The sequence below is a fragment of the Enhydra lutris genome, unplaced genomic scaffold, assembly GCF_002288905.1.
Source record: "Enhydra lutris kenyoni isolate GAN:26980312 unplaced genomic scaffold, ASM228890v2 scaffoldscaffold72, whole genome shotgun sequence".
In the NCBI taxonomy this organism is placed as follows: Eukaryota; Metazoa; Chordata; class Mammalia; order Carnivora; family Mustelidae; genus Enhydra; species Enhydra lutris.
Window position 1 is genome coordinate 4,307,538 of NW_019154156.1, and position 19,549 is coordinate 4,327,086.

At 37.8% G+C, this 19,549-nt stretch overlaps 1 protein-coding gene across 3 annotated transcripts in view; it reads right to left on the bottom strand.

The window, feature by feature from the left end:
- LOC111159979 (inositol 1,4,5-trisphosphate receptor type 2) overlaps positions 1-19,549 on the bottom strand; it is a 490,010-nt gene that overhangs the window by 390,356 nt on the left and 80,105 nt on the right. For all 3 annotated transcript variants that reach the window (XM_022522705.1, XM_022522706.1, XM_022522707.1), the window contains exons 3-5: positions 8,453-8,568; positions 7,549-7,635; positions 5,414-5,572 (exon numbers count right to left, since the gene is read on the bottom strand). In XM_022522705.1, coding sequence (XP_022378413.1) covers positions 5,414-5,572; positions 7,549-7,635; positions 8,453-8,568 — 362 coding nt within the window. The remainder of the gene's footprint in view (positions 1-5,413; positions 5,573-7,548; positions 7,636-8,452; positions 8,569-19,549) is intronic.

The following is a 19,549-nucleotide window of genomic DNA, read 5'->3' on the forward strand; positions in this document are numbered from 1 at the left end:
TTGTAGAAATATGCTTATTGTTTGGTCCTTAAGCATCTGGTTCACTCTTACCTTTCACATCCAATTGTTCTTTAAACTTTGGTGTTCAGTATGAAATTAAAAAAAAAAATGTTTAAGGTAAAAATATTTATCTTGCTAGTTTTCAGTCATAAGCCCACCTTTTCATTAAATATTCTCTAAAATCTAAATGCCTTAAAATTTAAGTTGGAACAATAATTTTTAAAAGTTGTATATGTTTTACACTATATAGTACACTTGATACCAATATAGCACTATATATTAACTATACTGGAATTAAAATAAAAAATTTAATAAAATTAAAAAAAATTTTAAGTTGAATTAATTTTTTTTTTTAAATTAGGGGATGCCTGGCTGGCTCAGTCAGTAGAACCTTCAACTCTTGAACTCAGGGGAGTAGCGATTACTGAAAAAAATAAAGAAAATATATATAAAAAAAATTTTTAGTTGGTTTTGGGAGAAATGATCTAGAGAATTAAATCTAAGTTGATTTTTTCGTTTATGTTATCATTAACAATGTCCAATTTATCTTCAAGAATTTCTATTCATAACTCAAATTGTGGGAAATGAAGTTATGCTTTCTTTTTTTCCCCGAAGATTTTATTTATTTATTTGTCGGAGAAAGAGAGCACACAGCAGGGGGAGCAACAGTCAGAGGGAGAAGCAGGCTCCCCACCGAGCAGGCTCCCGATGCAGCTCTCGATCCCAGGACCCTGAGATCATGACCTGAGCCAAAGGCAGATGGTCAACTGACTGGGCCACCCAGGAGCCCCAAAGTTATGCTTTCTTGATGGTAATAATAAGCAGTTTAATTTTAGAGTTACTAGAGTTTCCCTTGTTACAATCCATTAGAAGAATTAGTACTGTATGGGGCGCCTGAGTGGCTCAGTCACTTAAGCCTTTGACTCTTGATTTCAGCTCAGGTCATGATCTGAAGATCCTAGGATTGAGTCCTACATTGGGCTCCATTCTGAGTGCAGAGCCTGCCTGTCCCTCCCCCTCTGCTCTTCTTTGTACTCCCTCTCTCACTCTCTTTCTCTCTCTCTCCAACAAATAAATAAGTAAATAATCTTTTTAAAAAAAGACTTATTACTGTAAGACCTATATGCTCAATTCTCATATAGAACTGCTCACCATCTTGGAAATGAAAACTACTACATCTCTTTGCATATTTCTTACCAAGTATTTCACTATATTAGTTGGACAGATAACTGAAAAAACAAATTAGGACTCAGAAAATAAGAATAAACAAAACTTCTCCCTGTATCTTAACCTAGACCAAGGCTTTCAGGAACATAATTTCATATTTCCAATATAAATTAAGCTTTTATGGGGATGGGTTATATACGGGAGTCTACATTTACACATAGTACTGTTGTCACAAACTATGATAAAGAAGTCTCAAGCTCACTATTCAAGCAAAGGGAAGTTGTTCTTAGGTTTGCAGAAGTAGCTTCTACCGCTCACAGGATTGGTCTCTATTCATCACCTGCTTTTCAAGTCCATCATCAGTCGGATGCTGGTGCTGGGACTCAGCAAAGCCATCATAGAAGCTCTCTATGCACAGATAAGGGAATACCATAAAGAAACAATGTGAAAGGAGAGGGGGAGGGGCAGAGCTGGGCTCTCTTTGTGTAAAAAAAGGAGGGAGGAAGGGAGGGAGGAAGAGTACAAGCATCAGAAATCTTTCTAGAAGTTTATTGTGATACAGGGGACAGAAGACACTGGGGAGCCGGAAAAAAGGTTAAGAGACTTTAAGCAATATATCTTTATATTGTTTTCTATCTTTGAACCAAAATGGGTTAAGTATTTTTAAAAATTAAGTATAAGCAAAAACATATAAAAGTCAACGTGACATAAACATACATCCGACATCCCCTTCCAAAACACACACACACACACACACACACAAGTCACTGCACATGACACCATGGCAGCTCCGACTCTCAGGGCCAGGAGGAAGTCCACGCAGCCATCTGTACTATGAATACTGGGACTTAATACACATACTGCCGGTGCTGCACCTGATCTTCCAAGTTCTTAAAGAACAACTGGATCTGGTCTACAAGGTCATTCTTATCTGCATCAGATAAACATTGGCCAATGAGCTGCTAAATATAATGATATATTCTAGCTATGTCCTTCCAATTAAAAGAATATTTTTGTTTGCACCTATATCCATTGATCTAAGTCTTACTATTTTCTTATGGTTTTCTGTAAGCTTTGGGTCAATCCATATGTAATATTTATTTCAAAACACCACCTGGAAAGTCTTCTACTATATATTTTTAAAAGATCAGCCATATAGCCAAAATGCTCTAAATACCAAGGGTTCATAAGAACAGTAATAACAAAGAGAATCTAACATTAATTCACTCATTTCCAAGTCTTCAGTCTTATTCTTGACAACGGTTACTTGGACTAACCAAGGTGGAAAAAAAAAAAATCTTCTAAATGCAATGGACCAGATGCTAATCAAAAGAAATAAAAAGAACAGACGAGTGCAAAAAGAATAAAAAAGTGTGACAAATAGTCCCTGTTCTCAGGGAATTCACACGTAATTAGACAAACTTGGTAAATATCAAACTTGGTAATATGCTCTGAAGCATGTAGCCTGGGACTAGTCCGCTGATGTGGTCTGATGCCTTCTGAGAAGCTGTGTATTTAATAAGGAACTTAAGGGTGTCATCATTTTCTGCCACGTCACACTCATTCTAGTACATAAACATCTTTTAAGAATTCCAATTCCAGGGCACCTAGGTGGCTCAGTGGGTTAAAGCCTCTGCCTTCAGCTCGGATCACAGTCCCAGGGTCCTGGGATCGAGCCTGGCATCGGGCTCTCTGCTCAGCAGGGAGCCTGCTTCCTCCTCTCTCTCTGCCTGTCTCTCTGCCTACTTGTGATTTCTGTCAGTCAAATAAACAAATAAAAAAATGTTTTAAAAAAAAATTCCAATTCCAAAAGCACTTATGTTGATTCTATGCAACAGCCATGAAGATCCAAGCTGAGATTTTACTGGAAATCCAGAGCAATATAACGTCACTGGCAGCTACCCTTCTTTGGAAGTGACACCTGGCATGGCATTGCAGTAGAAACCAACACATCAGGGATCTAGTCCTGCCTTCGCTAGAATTCCAAGAGATCCAGTTTTGCAAAATTATAAAATCTACTTGCTGTTTAAAGAGACTCTTTGTCTAAGAGTTGAATTTTTCTCTTCACTGAAAGACTATCTGGGCTCTTCTCCTTTTTAAAATCTACTATCAAGGTAAAGAACTCATGTCTTCTCAGATCAAAGTTGAAAATGAAAAATTAACCACTCAATCATGGGAAAATAAATGAAAATGAAATATTTATGTACTCTGCTATCCCCAATGACTTTCTAACTACAAAATAGCAAACGAGATCTTCCTTACAGCTGAAATGTAGAGGGATCCCTGAGTCTATTTTTCCCCCAAAACTATCCAACTCATCATTCTATAAATAGTAGAATCCACTTATTTTTGAGGCTATGAGCATTTTTCTCCCCAAACTATCATCAGCCTCATTCTTAACATTTCATTTCAGTCACTAAACATCTTATTGGATACTCACAACCTGAATCACAACTTACTAATTGCTTAATAGTAACATGTAATTTTAAAAATCCTTTGAACCTTACAATTTCCTCTTCCTAGCTTAATATGCTTTTCAAGAAAATGAGTAGTAATTAAATCACTTGTTATGAAGTGACAGTATTTCCAACTGCCTTCAATAAAATACATTTTAGAATTTTAGAATGATATTTATTGCTAGGGAATACTACCCATTCCTAGAGAAGAAAAGGAGCACTACAATACAACTATTTGTGTGGCAAACAGGTGGATGTGGGTGTGCTTATGTTTTCGCAGCAATCTTAATCACATACAACAGCTACATAGTGGTGAGCGACAACAGTGAGCTGTTCCGGCAAAAAGCAATGTGGAAGGTTGTTGTAGCCATGCTTTATGGAACATATCTACAGAAGGAAGGTTTCTATATTGCACTTCACAATTACACTGTCCATTTTACCAAGACGGAATGCTTGGGCGGGAGGGTCCCCCCATCCCAGTATAACTAATTATTTGAAATAGTTCATTACATTCAACTCTCAGTGGATCCCATAAAGGCCTTTGGGAACAGGGAAAGGACTAGAATAAATAAATAAATAAATAAATAAATAAACAAATAGAATGAATTTATAAAATCCACAGCTAATCGAAAGGCCCTAATTTATCCAATCATTTCCAAGAAAGGGCACCAGAAGACATGGGGTGTTCTTAAACTGCATAATCAGTCCCTAAATAATTGAGAGTTGATTGTAATTAACTACCTACTGAAATTAACATATAGATCATGCTCAGAGCACACGTCACTTGATGCCAAAAAAATAAACAAGTAGGACTTTTTTTTTTTTTTAAGGAATCCAACACAAGACTTAAGGTGCCTTACATTCCTGCATGCCATGCATCTCCCAAACCTTACCTAAGGAGGATATCATCAGATCATTTATTAACCAAATTAAACCATGAAGCTTGCATCCTGTGGAATTGAATTTGTATTTCAAAATTCACTGAAAATAGAGATTCACTATTTTTTTAAATCTCAACTCTTTTTCTTGACACCTGACCCAATACTTGTAAGGTATTCTACTTACAAAAGTTATTCAGTATTTATTGAGTATTTCCCATGTGCTAGGTATTGTCACTTGCTACTTTATTACAAACAAAAATATCCAACAATTGATCCTATTGAATCATTTCACATAATTTTTATGTTCCCTACTCTATAAGCTAGTGGAAAATGCTTGCGCAACTACTAAAATTTACATGATACAACATATATGTATTCCCAAACATATTTTAAATATTGTCATCAACAAGCAAGTGCCCATCTATATAGCTCCTCATACTTCATACAACTTTAAGATGTATAGACCATAAACAGCTGAATATAGAGCCAGTAAATGAAATATCATTGTAAGCACTGTTACTCTCTATTAATTCAAAGGGATAAACAGCATTTCCTAAGCATAGCTTTCTCCTTACAACCATGCTCCCTTCAGATTAGGAAAGGAAGCAAACTCTCTCTCTCTCCTTTGAAAGGTTCAGCCAATATTAACATTGCTTAAATTCTTTCACATGAATTCCAGCTGGAAGATGATCTTTTAATTAATCTGAATTTTGTCTTTTTATGATTCCCAAGCACAATTTGCACTATAAATAGTTTTAACCTATTAAAGAGATTACCATAAAAATAATGTGTTGACTGAAAATCACACGTCCTCTCTTTGTGCCTTTGTGCTATCTGGATTCTCTCACTTATTAACCATTATTGTCTTTAGGAACACATTCTTTCTCTCTTAATTTTATTTTTACATACATTGTCACCCTCACTTCTCAGCTTCCAGAAGGGATGAATATAAAACCAAGACCCTTCATTTCCTGCAGCATCCAAGGACACACGCATGGCGTTCTTCTCCAGTAAAGCAGGTAACCTCTTGTTGACAGTCAGATACTTGTTGCTTTTTATATGCAGCAGCTGTGGGGGGAAAGATATAACTGCCTTTATTCTCCCATGTCCTCTGTTAATTACACGTATGCATTTATACATATATCTTGTGTCCACATGCTATAGCTTCGAGTGCAGGTGAAACAAAGGTGCTCTTTTCACGCTTCATACTCACCATCTTCCCAAGCTGACTTTCTCAGTTTCCTCCTCACCTCCAGCCCACGATGAACAGGGCTCACAGAGAAATCAAACCAGAGCACATCTCCGAAAATTTTCATCTACTGATAAATAATAGGATAAAACCAGGCTTCCCAAAGGAGACCAGGAAATACCCTGAAATCACATTCTCTCCATTCTTGCACAGACACAAAACCAGAATATACTAAGGAAAATAACCAAGAAGCTAAAGTAATGCACTAGTTAATGTCATTAACTATCCTTGCCACGGACAGCCCTACTTCTTCCTCTGTGAAGAGGCAGGCTTTGCATCCCAAATAATTCCTGCAGGAGGACACGGATCCTACTCCATTCTCAGATAAGCATAGGAAACACCATTTCTTAGACTTTTTTGGACACTGCGGACAAAACCTTCCCAAGACTTTATTCCACCAAGCAAGAAAGCTAAAACAAATAACCTTTCCTGTCTATTATGACAATCATTTCAAAACAGAGTGGTCATTTTCATATTTACAATATAAGAAATTCTCTTCTGAGCCAATGAAACCCTCACGGCCCAACCCCACTCCTTCAGAATCTACCTTGATAGGGCACGTGGCTAGGTCCCTAACTGACCATCCAAACATTTGCACTTCCAGCTCTTGACAAAAAAAAAACATAGACTCCACTTGCTGGCACTTCATATTAATCAAAATTTGGTTAAGAAAAACTCTACTAATGGAGGACTGCTCAAGGGACATGCTACCCACCCACACCACTGGTGTCCTATAATCTGCCATTAGGTGAGGTCCTACATTCGGGTTGCTACAGAGCCAGGCTCTCTCATCTTGTCCCAGGAGAGGGCTGCTTGAATGGTCCTGTGTGCTGCCATTCTGCCATTGGCCAATAACAAAACATTGGCCGATACTATTTTTTAAAACAGCTCTATGAAACACCTCATTGTAGTGTTTACTGTAAGGAAGTTGTTACAGCTGTTATTGACTCTATTAAACAGTGTCCTCTTTATGAGAGCTCATTGAAGGAATACTTCCTGGTCTTCCTGGCAACATTTGTGCTTCCAGACCTTTGACTCAGTTCTATGTTAAGGGCCTCCTAGGGGAGTGCTATAGGATACTCTGCTTCCCTTACAGCAATGATAAGACTTCCAGGCAAAGTTGACCAGACTTTACAACATGGATTTTATAAACACGCCTCCCCCCTGACTTCACCTTATTCGTTTAACCACTTTTCCTTTCCTTTGACCCAGTTGCCTTATTTATTTCTATTTTATCTTAGGTGGTATGTATTTTTGAAAATGCCTTGCATTCTTTTTGGAACAAGGTGGGGCACATATTAACAAATAAGCAAGTAAAAAGCTAAAAGATCTAAGAGAAGCACAAGAGAGGGATACAGCCTGAGAAAAATCAGTGAAATAACTTGTTTAATAACAATTCAAGGATGGTTTCCATATAGAAGTACAATATGAAACTTTTCTTCTCTCTACAAAATGAAAAATAAAGCTTCAGGTATTACATGGTAGTCCCATCAATTCTAAAAGAAGATTTTAGTACAGACCTTTAAAAATTATGTTTCCCCATCTTCATCCTTTTGATGTAATAATGACCTGTGCATATTATCCAGAATAATTCACTTCCTTATGTGTATGCATCAGACATATTCAAAAACATAGAGAAAACTGTGCTGAACATCAACTGAAAATATCATGATATCTGTAATCTTCATCAAAGAACTATTATATCCCCAAATTTTAATGCAGCTTGACATGCCTATACAAATGCAAATTACCCATCAGATAGTCACCTTTTTTAAGAGAGAGTAAACAGACTTACTTGTATAACATTACTGTATTTCACAATTTCTCCCAACAGTTTCTTATTCTCTGATTCATTTTGTTTTTGTTCCAGTTCTGCAGCATGCTGTAAAATGATTATCAAACACTCAGCATGGAAACATAGTAAACAGAGTACAACAATTAACAACAACAACAACAACCAAAAAAAAACCAGGTTATTTTAGGAACAAGGACTATAACCATGAATAAAATAGGCTGGTTGCTTTACTCTTGGTACTGTGGATAGGGGGACCAACCATTAAATAAATGACTGTAACACAGTATAATCACAGTCTCAATTTGATGCTGAAATGTGGCCAAAAAATATCTTGGGATGCTTTTAGGTTAAAAATGTCAGAAAAGTACTAGGCTCTTTGGTCTTATAAAATTAGTTTCAGAAGGAATATTGTCAGACAAACCAAACAATATAAAAATAGAAGGTGAATTTCAAAAGACTCAAATAGTTTCAATTCTGAAAGTAACAGGAATTTTAATAGCACAAAATTTTAAGTTCTATCAAATTTACATTCAGCCCAAACCAGAAGCAACAGACTTTCAATTTCTTTTTCCAGTCTTTCAAGAAAAAAATTAAGTACTATGCCAAGTAAAATATAACTGGATTTGAGATTCCTACAGAGATTCTGAATTGTTTCCAGTTTGATGTGAATCTCTGAATTAGTCTGGCACACCCTAAGAATTAGCAGCAGGAGTGTATTAGCTCCATGCCAGGAAACGAGGGGATCACGCCCTGTGACTTCAAAGTCCCTTCCACTTTCAATGTGTTGCTACATCTATTCTAAATCTCTGTGCATTGAGTGAAATCACTAAGATACAAAATAGCTGGTTTGTTATTGCTGTTCTGGGTCTAGCCTAAGCCAGACCAATGGAAGCCTAGCCCTTACCTGTAATTTCTTCAGCAAGGCTGCCTCTGTGTGGTTCCCCTGTTTGGCTTGCTTAGCTTTCCAGTATTGTTTCTGGGCAGAATATCGGTTCATAGGGCACACCTTAAAGAGGCAGTCTATGACAAAGCAACAAACAAAAACACTGTAACTAAGGCAACCAGCATTTCTTAGATATTCCTTATAGCCTAGCCTTGGAATCTTTAATCCCTGAGTAGAAAGAACACTGAGCCCATCTCCCAAACTCCCCCATAACATCCTTTCCAAATAATTATTTAGATTGCTAAAATACCTTCTGCTTCATTAGTTTAGGTTGTTGAAAAGCTAACATAGCTAGTGTAATTTATTAAAAAGTCGAGTCAATGTAATCATTACATTATAAGGTACTTCTTAATGACAATGGGGTACCTGGTCTTAGGAAGTGAATAGATTGAGATTAGTGGTTCTCACTACTTTACCTCACCCTGCAAAATTAATTATTTATTCATGGTATGTATCTTTGACAGCCAACGTGATGCAAAAAGTAGAAACAATCAATCACAACAATTACATTTCAGAGGTGCCTGGGAGACTCAGTCGGTTGAGGGTCTGACTCTTGATTTCAGCTCAAGTCATGATCTCAGGGTCATTAGATCGAGCCCCGCATCAGACTCCTTGCGATGCTTGAGATTCTCTCTCCCTCTCCCCTTGCTCCTCTCCTCGCTCATGCTTGCTCACTCTCTCTCAAATAAATAAATAAATCTTTTTTAAAATAAATAATTAATTAAATCACATTTCGGTCACCCATTCCCCAAGTTTCAATATATCTGTACTAAATATCAAGATGGGACATCACAGTGGAATAATACAGGGAGTGATAATCTCTAAGTCAAAAGCTAAATACATTTTTTCTTTTTAATGAGAATGTTGCAAATTTGATGAAAGAATCCTTCCAGATGCTAATGATTTTGTATGTTTGTAAAATGGACTACAAACCAGAATAAAGATTAACTCTCAATATTCTATGATAAAGAAGTAGGGATGCAGAAAACCCCAACATTATCTTCATTTTTTTCACAAAAAAAAACTGTATTAACTTAATATGATATACTTACTTTATTTTGGTAGATGTGTTAATATTTAGGGTCATTCTCACTTTTTAAATATGTATCACAAAAATAAAATTCGGGGGGCACCTAGTGGCTCAGTTGGATAAGCGGCTGCCTTCAGTTCAGGTCATAATCCCAGAGTCCTGGGATCAAGCCCTTGCATGGGGCTCCTTGCTCAGCAGGGAGTCTGCTTCTCTCTCTGCCCTTCACCCCACTTGTGCTCTCTCTTACTCTCTCTCAAAAAAATAAAATCTTTTTAAAAATAAAATAAAATTCAGTCAATTTCACCACATTCTTGACTACATTATATATACTTAATCTTTTCTCTTTAAAAATAATTATAAAATTGGGGCACCTGGGTGGCTGGGTTAGTTAAGCATCTGCCTTTGGTTCACACCATGGTCTCGGGGTTCTGGAATGGAGCCCCACATTGAGCTATTTGCTCAACGGGGAGCCTGCTTTTCTCTCTCCCTCTACCCTCCCCCTGCTCAGGCTCATGCTCTCTCTCTCTTTCAAATAAATAAACAAAATCTTTAAAAAAATAATTATAAAATTAAGTGATAGACTTGATCTCTTTTCAAATCTCTCTTACAGTTCTAAATGGCATAAAATGACCAAGAAATATGACTATACATTTTTAAAGAAAATTTAAAAACACAGAAAAAGTAGTGACCCTTTCTACAGCTTGTACTTATAAGCAAGTTCTATTGATTGTCCTCCCACCTGATATACATACAGCCTACAGAAAACTAATTATTCATTTCTGGCTTAAAAGCTACCGGAGGAGTAAACATTTCATACATAGTGGGAAAACAGACACCTTCCACCCACTAAAAGTAGGCTGAGAGACCATCACAATTATAGTATGATACAGGTATCACCACTTGGCACATGTGTGTGAGAACCAAATAACTAGACCTCAAAACTGTTTCCCTTGGCAATATATTTTATAAGCCCTAGAAATTATTTCCTACATATCAGTAACTACAAAGAAAATATACAAATTTTTTTTAAGGACCAATATAGAGGCTGTGAATATCACAAAAGGAATGCTCCTAATGTAATGCGAGAGACTATTCTGTCCTGTATAGGCCAGTGGCTGAATTCTACATTGTCTAAGTGTAGCAAAAACACAGGTCCATATTCAAGTTGAACTGAACTCCATGATCTGTAGCCTATACTTCTGACTTCATCCATCCAGGAAAAGAAAGAAAAATATGTCTCTCCATTACTTCAGATTCTTAACTAAGTTCATCGGGAAATGGTCCTTTAAGGGAGAAAATATTTTTTCAAAATTCTAGATCACCCCGGTCGCACTCCTAGTTAGTGGTATCTTTGGGTAGCTGGCAAGCAGACTGTGAGCGTCACGGTCCTGATCATTGTGGCTGAGGTTATTGTGAAGTGAAGCCAAACATTCAGCCAAACCATGCTGACTGGTCTGGTTGTGCTGCTAGGCGCTAAGAACTAGGTCCCGTCCCCAAAAAGTTCACAGTCTCGTGGATGAGACAGAGTTGGAAGTTTCATGCTGGGGCTCTTCAGAAGGTACCACAGGACACAAAGATGCATGTCGCCCACTTCACCAGGGGAGGTCAGAATAGTCCATCCAAAGGAGAAGACACAAACCAAGTTTGAAAGAACCAACATTAACTCAGCACATTGCCAAGGGGGTTCAAATGCACACAGGGGAGGAGGGGCATGCCACACAGAGCCAATGGTGGGTACAAAGGCAGAGAAGGAGACTGCCAAGGGGCCTGCCAACCATATAGGAAACTACAGCCTAGGCTATGAATTGAGAATGGAGTGGCTGCCCAAAGTCGGGATCTGTAGAGTACTACGTGCTAAATTAGGAGAAGGGACTTCATTCCCTGGAAATGTCGAACTCTTAAAGAACTCGACGCTCTTCACAGTGTGTGAAAGAGGATGTGAAGGAGAGTCAAGGAGACCCGCAGGAAGCCCCCTGCCGGCATGTTGGGGGACAGCGAGCATCTGAATGTGGGCTGTCCGGTAGTCAGGGGCTAGCCATAGACTTCTAAGAAAAAAGCAGAGTCAACAGGCTGAATAACCAATGAGACGTGGTGTGGGGAGAAGCGAGAAGGAGGGAGAGTGAAGATGGCCACATGAACAAGCTTCCATCCACGGTGTCTGAGATGCAAAGCCTCAGATTTCAAAAGCTTTTCCATCGTCAGGGCCCTGGTTCCCCGGTCATCCTCAGCCGCCCCCCACTGGCCACATCTCATTTCCCGATACAGTAAATAAAGAACGGGTCCATTTCTGTGTGGGAACTAGTATCAAGGGACTATTTTGGTTGATGGGAAAGAATGTGGAGCATACACAGACGTCCATAAAAATGCTTTTCTTGTTGATGGTGGTGATGGTGACAGGGGTGTGTATGTGTGTGTGTTTAATTCTCTCTTCCTTTTTGAGAGAACATAAAAAAGATCTACTGGTCTTGGGCTAGTCACATATCTTGTCTGATTCTCAATTTATTGCATAATTAAGGTGTTAATACCTGCCACGCCTCATTCAGAGGACTGCTGAGATTCGCAGAAAGAAAATCTGTGTGAAAGTACTCTGTGAACTTGAAAGCCTTATTATCAATGTAAGATATTATTATTAATATTGCTTTATTCATTCAGCAATTGCTCCCCAAAGATTAAGAAATGACCAAACCCTTAAGGAGCTCCCAGCAAAGAGCAACAAGAAGCAGATTTCTCGGGTTGAACCTGAACACAAACCAAAAATGCTCAATTCACAACAAGGTGTTCACTGTGGTTTAAGATGCCACAGTGTGTGATTGTATAAAATTCTCAAATTTCCCAAAACAGCATGGCAGTGAGCAGAGGAGGCAATCTCTATTACCTTTAACATATGCAGATACAATCCCTCACACCAGCACGGGTGGAAACATCCCACATTCACCCCCTCCACGTAGAAATCCCACTTGTTCAGAGCTATCATCTCTCACCCTGCCCTCTAGTATTTGTTGGTCTGCTCTTTCTCTAAATTCAAAGGTATATAAGAAAAAGGCTTTCTGGGGCACCTGGGTGGCTCAGCCAGTTAAGTGTCTGCCTTCGGCTCAGATCATGAACCCAGGATCCTGGGATCAAACCATACAATGGGCTCCCAGGAGGGAGCCCGCTTCTCCCTCTCCCTCTGCCTGTTGCTCCCCCTGCTTCTGCTCTCTCTCACTCTCTCTTTTCCTGTCAAATAAATAAATAAAATCTTTTTTAGAAAAAAAAGTTAATTTTAAAAAAGACAAAGGTTTTCCGATCAGAAAGCAGCTCAGTGTCTTTTGTTAATTCAGTAACAACATTCTCTTCAGCATTTCAAGACTCAAAAAAAAATCTTTAAAAAGGAAAGTTTTGCCTCATAGAGCCAACACTAAAAAAGCACAAATTAAAGGAAGTAACTTGAGTTAAATTTTTTAAAAAGCTTAACCTGAAGACCTAAGGTCAATAATTGTGCAGAATAACAGAAGCTCAGGAAATGTGAGTAATCCTATAAAACATGATATATTCAGTCAGGCAATATTATAAGAACAATGTCTTAGAATTAAAACCTTTTTTTTTTTTTAAACTACTCTGGAAGGAAAGTAAGCCTCCCAAAAGTGTTCACTTTAAACTGATAGAATCAGTAGCATTTTTTGCCTGCTTCTAAATGCTAGTGGAGAAAAGAAATATGAAAGCCATTCAAACAGTATAGAGCACACAATACGCATTCCGAAGAACTACCTTTTCCACATAATTCCATGTAAATCTGGCAGGAAACCAGTCTAAACCTCCATTTAACAACACCTATCTAAATAGTTCTGAAATGTTTTGTTGTATGTATCTATACTACATCTTTGCATCTAAGGCAGTTTCTACACCCCTAGAAACTGTCTATAGGACCCCATTTGGACTACTAGATGCAAAGTTATGTAATAGCCAACAACTTCCTTTGGTAATGGTGGAAAGAAAACTTTCTGTTTCATTTCTCTTCCCTCCTAAAGATGTTGTCAAATTTAAATGACACAAGACATTAAGCCATTAGCAAATGCCTGTCACAAAGCAGGCATTCAACAAATGGCTCTTTCATGGTAGCCTATAAAATTACCTCATACTGATTACAAGGAACATGGTTGCCAAGGGCTTGATTATTTCCACGTGGAGAGAGGTGGGGAGTGAGGGCGTCTGGAGCCTTCCTTTTTCTCTTTATGACATAAACAGTACGCAGCAGCCTTCAATGCTTCAATGAATATTATGGGACCTTCCCAATGATAAAATGGAAAGTAGTAAAAAAACTCTCCCTAGGGTAAGGGACAGGCACACAAGGGGCCATCCGACACTAGTAATTAGAATTCAGAGTTGGTCAGAAGACAGGTACACATTCATTAACTGAAAATGTAACTGTAGCTCTCTTTTGTCTTTTAGTTTCTCTAAGAAAGCACCCTGAAATACAGTGTTTGTATAAAAACTCTTTATGTTTAGAGTGTGTTTTTAAAAAGAGTGTGTTTTGTTTTGCTTAGGCATGGAAATCTCAAAGGAAACCTCTACCTCCCTGGGTCATAGCCTAAGGCAAGGGTAGAGAGGGTGTGTAAGAGTGAAAAAGTTCTCTAGAATTTTACAAAGGCCAAAGAAAATTTATTACAGGGATTATCAGACATTAAAGTTTATCAAAGTCCCTGGGTGGGCAACCAGGAAGATGCAGGATAACCTCCTCTAGGCAAAAGTCAGCTATTTTACTACTAAAGAGAGAGAGAAATAGCCTTTTGTAGTTACGGACTCCTAGATGGCTAAAATGTTCGAACTCCAAGGGGCTTCAGATAAAATCTGATCTTTTCCTTCTTTGAGATAAAGAAGTAAAAACTCAGAGTGAGCTGCCTAGGTTGTTCATGATAGAACCTCTAGATCAAAGTAAATTATCAATATGAACAAGTTCAACCACACACAGGGTGCTTGAATGCCTTCACAGGGGACGGTCTGGCCTCGTGGTAGTAGGGATGGTAAGACCACACTAGGTTTGCTCATTCCAGTTTACTACCCTGGAACACTTTATATAACACCAAGAGTACTAGACATGGATAGTCAAGATCATTTGAGACCCTGAGAGTTAATCAGGATTATTTCCCCCCTATCCCAGAGAAGGAAATGGAGGCTTTTCTTAAGACCACACCATTGGTAAGGAATCAAGCTGGAATTCGAACTGAGATCATCTGAACCCAACTCAGTGTTCTGTCACCTTGAGATGACACCATCTGGGAGCAAGTGTGTCATACAAAGGCAAAATCTGTCTCACTTGAAAAGCTATTAAAATTGTACATGTACACCTCGAGGCCAGTTAGAACAAATCTAATCTGACTTCTATACCATGGCCCTAAATATTTGAAGACAGCATCCATCTCACATCCTGAGTTCATCTTTGGTTTGATTACCACAGCATGATCTCCTCACAAAATTCCATTTCTATTGCCAAATATGAAGAATACTTCCTCACAGTAGATGAGATTTTAGCCAATTAAACATTGACTTGTTAAAGCATTTATTAAAGCAGTTATTAATGTATTTAGCAAGTATATGCAGTGGGAAAAAAAAACTGGTCAGAGAGTGAGACGTGCCTCGGTTTCCATGCTACCACAGTCTTACAGTGTGTGTGTGTGTGTGTGTATACACACACACACACACACACACACACACACATTTCTACAATAATACCTCAAAAGAAACTAATGAAAAAAATGAAAAGAAACTAATGAATAGTTTTTCATGGGAAATACGCCATATAGGCATATGTAATTAAATAAATCTTTTAAAACATCAATATCTTACAAAAATATTAGTCTCAAAAACTTAATCACCTCATTCATACATTAATGGGTAAATATTCAAAAACAAATGAAAATTTATTATGCTTCATTGGGAGTACAGAGAAAAATAAAATTCAAATGCATCAATGTTAATTTTCATTCTAGTCAAGCTTTAAACTTGAGCATTAGGCAAACCATTATACTACATATAAGTGGAATTTTTATCAGAAAATCATAATGTATAATTTTGCAATCAATTATCCCATTCTCAAAGTGTCATATTAACATTAATAATCAAGAATGTCATAGACAGACTGATTCAGAAGTCTAAATGCAAGTTACCTTTCTTTTTTTTTTTTTTTTTTTTTTTTAAGATCTTATTTATTTATTTATTTATTTATTTGAAAGAAAGTGAGAACATGAGCAGTTGCGGGGTGAGGGGGAGTCAGAGGGAGAGGGAGAAGCAGACTCCCAGCTAAGCATGGAGCCCGACATGGGGCCCTATCTCAGGACCCTAAGATCACAATCTGAGCCGAAGGCAGACACTCAACCAACCGAGCCACCCAGGTGCCCCTAAATGCAAGTTTCTGAACCCAATTACATAAATATCAAGTTTGAAAAAAAAAAAAACCAGAAGTGAATTTATACATACATAAATGCTTTGTATGTATATATACATAAAATATAGTTACACATATATAATAGTTTTTATATAATATGTTCTATATTTTTATTTATATTCTTATTTATGTTTATAATATACTATGGTGTCTCCCATATATCAATGGTTATCACATACATTCCCTCATTTAATTCTTAAAACCTTTTTTTTTTTTTTGAGAAAGATTTTATTTTTTTATTTGACAGAGACAGACACAGCAAGAGAGGGAACACAAGCAGGGGGAGTGGGAGAGGGAGAAGCAGGCTTCCTGCTTGAGCAAGGAGCCCAATGTGGGGCTCGATCCCAGGACCTTGGGATCATGACCCGAGCCAAAGGCAGACGCCTAATGACTGAGCCACCCAGGCGCCCCTAATTCTAAAAACCTTTTAAGATAAAAGTTAGTTTTATGAATGAAGAAAGAGAAACTTGGCACATTTTAGAGATTCATCCCAAAGTCTCAAAACTAGTTTTTAGACCTAATCCACATCAATCTATCCCCAAAGCCTACCACGATTTAATCAAAGGCATTCTGTATTTCTCAAATTAAAACACACAATATGATAGTCTATCTTTCCCTGGTTTCATACTCCAAGAAATGCTGAACTTCTACAAGGACCAAAAATATTTAAGAGTATCTACGTATCTGTAGCTCTGACCTAAGAGAACAGCGAAGTAGCAAACTAGAAACACTTGGGCAGAGAAATTTAGAGCATCACATCCTCTACTTCAAAAGTAACAACTTTCAAATAGCTGAACAAGTAAACTGTTAATACAGATAAATTAACTTTATAGAGATAGCTCCCCTTTTTGAATCAATTTTAGCATGGCAATTATAACTCCAGGCATTAAAAAAACAACTTTTTAAGTCTAACAGGCTATTTTATGCCAATATAGTTATGTAATAGAAATATCTAGTTTGAAGAATTCCTTGCTGTTCATTGTCTAGGTACAGAATTAACTGCTATTCTCATATGGAAAACCTCAAACAAACCAGTTCACTGTACTAGGTCTTTTGTGGGCAGCAACGTATCCATACGAACAAAAAAGATCATAGACAGATGCCCTTCCACAGACAAATGATAAAGAAGATGTGGTCCATAGACACAATGGAATATTATTCAGCCATCAAAAAGAATGAATACACAATTTTTCTATCAACACGGATGGGACTGGAGGAGATTATGCTGAGTGAAATAAGTTGAGCAGAAAAGGTCAATTATCATATGGTTTCACTTATTTGTGGAACATAAGGAATAATGTAGAAGACATTAGGAGAAGGAAAGAAAAAGTAAAGAGGGGGAAATCAGAGGGGGAGACGAACCACAAGAGACTGTGGACTCCGAGAAACAAACTGAGGGTTTTAGAGGAGAGGAGGGTGGTAGGATGGGTGAGCCTTGTGGTGCGTATTAAGGAGGGCAGTATTGCATGGAGCACTGAGTGTTATATGTAAACAATGAATCTTGGAACACTACACCAAAAACTAATGATATACTGTATGGTGACTAACATAGCACAATAAAAAATTAATTAATTAACTAAAAATAATTTTTTAAAAGATCATAGGGTCCTAATCAGCATTATCATTGTTAATTTATGCCCAAGGGAGACTAGCTTTCTATTGCCTACTACCATGATTAAAGTATCTATCACTATAGACAATTTAGGAGTCAAGGGAAAACACTTGGGGCACCTGGGTAGCTCAGTCGTTTAAGCCTCAGGCTCTTGATTTCCGCTCAGGTCATGATCTCGGGGCCATGAGATCTAGCCCAGGGTCAGGCTCCACGTGCTCAGTGGGGAGTATGCTTGAGGTTCTCGATCTCCCTCTCCCTCTGCCCCTCCTCCTGCTCCCCTTCTCTCAAATTAATAAATCTTCAAAAAAATAAATAAGTTTACAACAGTGTTTTACAAACTCATTGTGCAAACCAGGTTTAAAATTAATTTATATGGCTTCAGTTAGCCCCTTTGGAATGGACTGAAATGGAATAGAACATGAAGGGTTGGGGAAGGCAGTGGGAAGGGGAAGGAAAGGAAATGGAGGACAGGGCAACTAGCAAGTACTCTTTCAAGAAACTTGTTTCTGGGATGTGTGTGTGTGTGTGTGTGTGTGTGTGTGCGCGTGCTGGATTACAATGTAAAATGTATCTCTTACTGACAGTTGCTTTAAAAAGTATTTGAAAGTCACTATTCTAGGGACGCCTGGGTGGCTCAGTTGGTTGGACGACTGCCTTCGGCTCAGGTCATGATCCTGGAGTCCTGGGATCGAGTCCCGCATCGGGCTCCCGGCTCCGCGGGGAGTCTGCTTCTCTCTCTGACCTTCTCCTCGCTCATGCTCTCTCTCACTGTCTCTCTCTCAAATAAATAAAAAATAAAATCTTTAAAAAAAAAGAAAGTCACTATTCTAAAGGACTACACATGTGCACCAGCTATGGTTAACAGAACTGAAAATCTTAAAACATACATATTATATATATACAAATGTATTATATTCATATCTGCACATATTATATAAATACAAATAAAATTATAAATATTATACAAGTTAGTACACATGTATAAGATCCACATTAGGTAGATACATGATGTATTTATAATAGATATGTTATAATAGGAGAGAGATTGAAAGAAATTCTGTGGTCAAGAGGACAGGGGAAGACCAAAGGAACTTTTTTTTTTTTTTTTGGCTCTATGAATGACTTCGAAAACCCCCAAAAACTATCCTTTTATTAATTGTCGCATCAAATTTTTATATAGGCAATTACAATGGAACAGGAAGATGCCCCATTAAAACGGTCTTCCTCCTTCTTACCCCCACTCTTTACTGGAGCATGTATCTATCAGATGGTATCTTGTATTAATTAACACGTTTGCATGTAACTCTACATTCAGCACCTATCATCTGGTATATAGAAAATGCTCAGAACCTCCAGAAGGAAACTTCTGCCTAGATACCTGAGAAACAATCATTAGAATCTCTTCTTTCTGCTCCCGAAGGTTTAAGGGTCTCAAGGTTTAAGGGTCCCTTTTGTCTTCTTAAAATGCAAATACCTGAGAAGAGAACAACTGCGTTCTCGGTTCTCAGTTGACCCCTACTGCCTGATATCTCCCTGAGATTGAGGGGGACAGCTGCTGTGGGTGCTGGGAAGGCACCTTCCTCATTACCAAGGACTGGGAAGGGTATTCAGGAAAGTTGTTTATCAGATTTTCAGATGATGCAGATTAGGAAGCAAGAGCTAATTTGACAGATAAAAATCTAGATTTTATAATCTCTACAGGGAAAACATTAACATAATTAAATTTTAAACAAGCCTAAATATAAAGTTCTAGGTTTATGTTCAAAAAAATTCAATCGCTTAATTACATGATAGAGGGGGAACCAAAGGGGTATTAGCAACAAATCTTTATAAATAAATAAATATATAAATAAATAAAGCCAGACCTGAGGCTTAATTCAAATTAATATAATTACAATGGCCATACATCCCTCCCCAGGACAACTCTGGTTTATGCCTGTTGCCTGAGCCTAATTATTAACTGTGTCCCCTTTCACTCTCAGTGTCCTGGCTTAG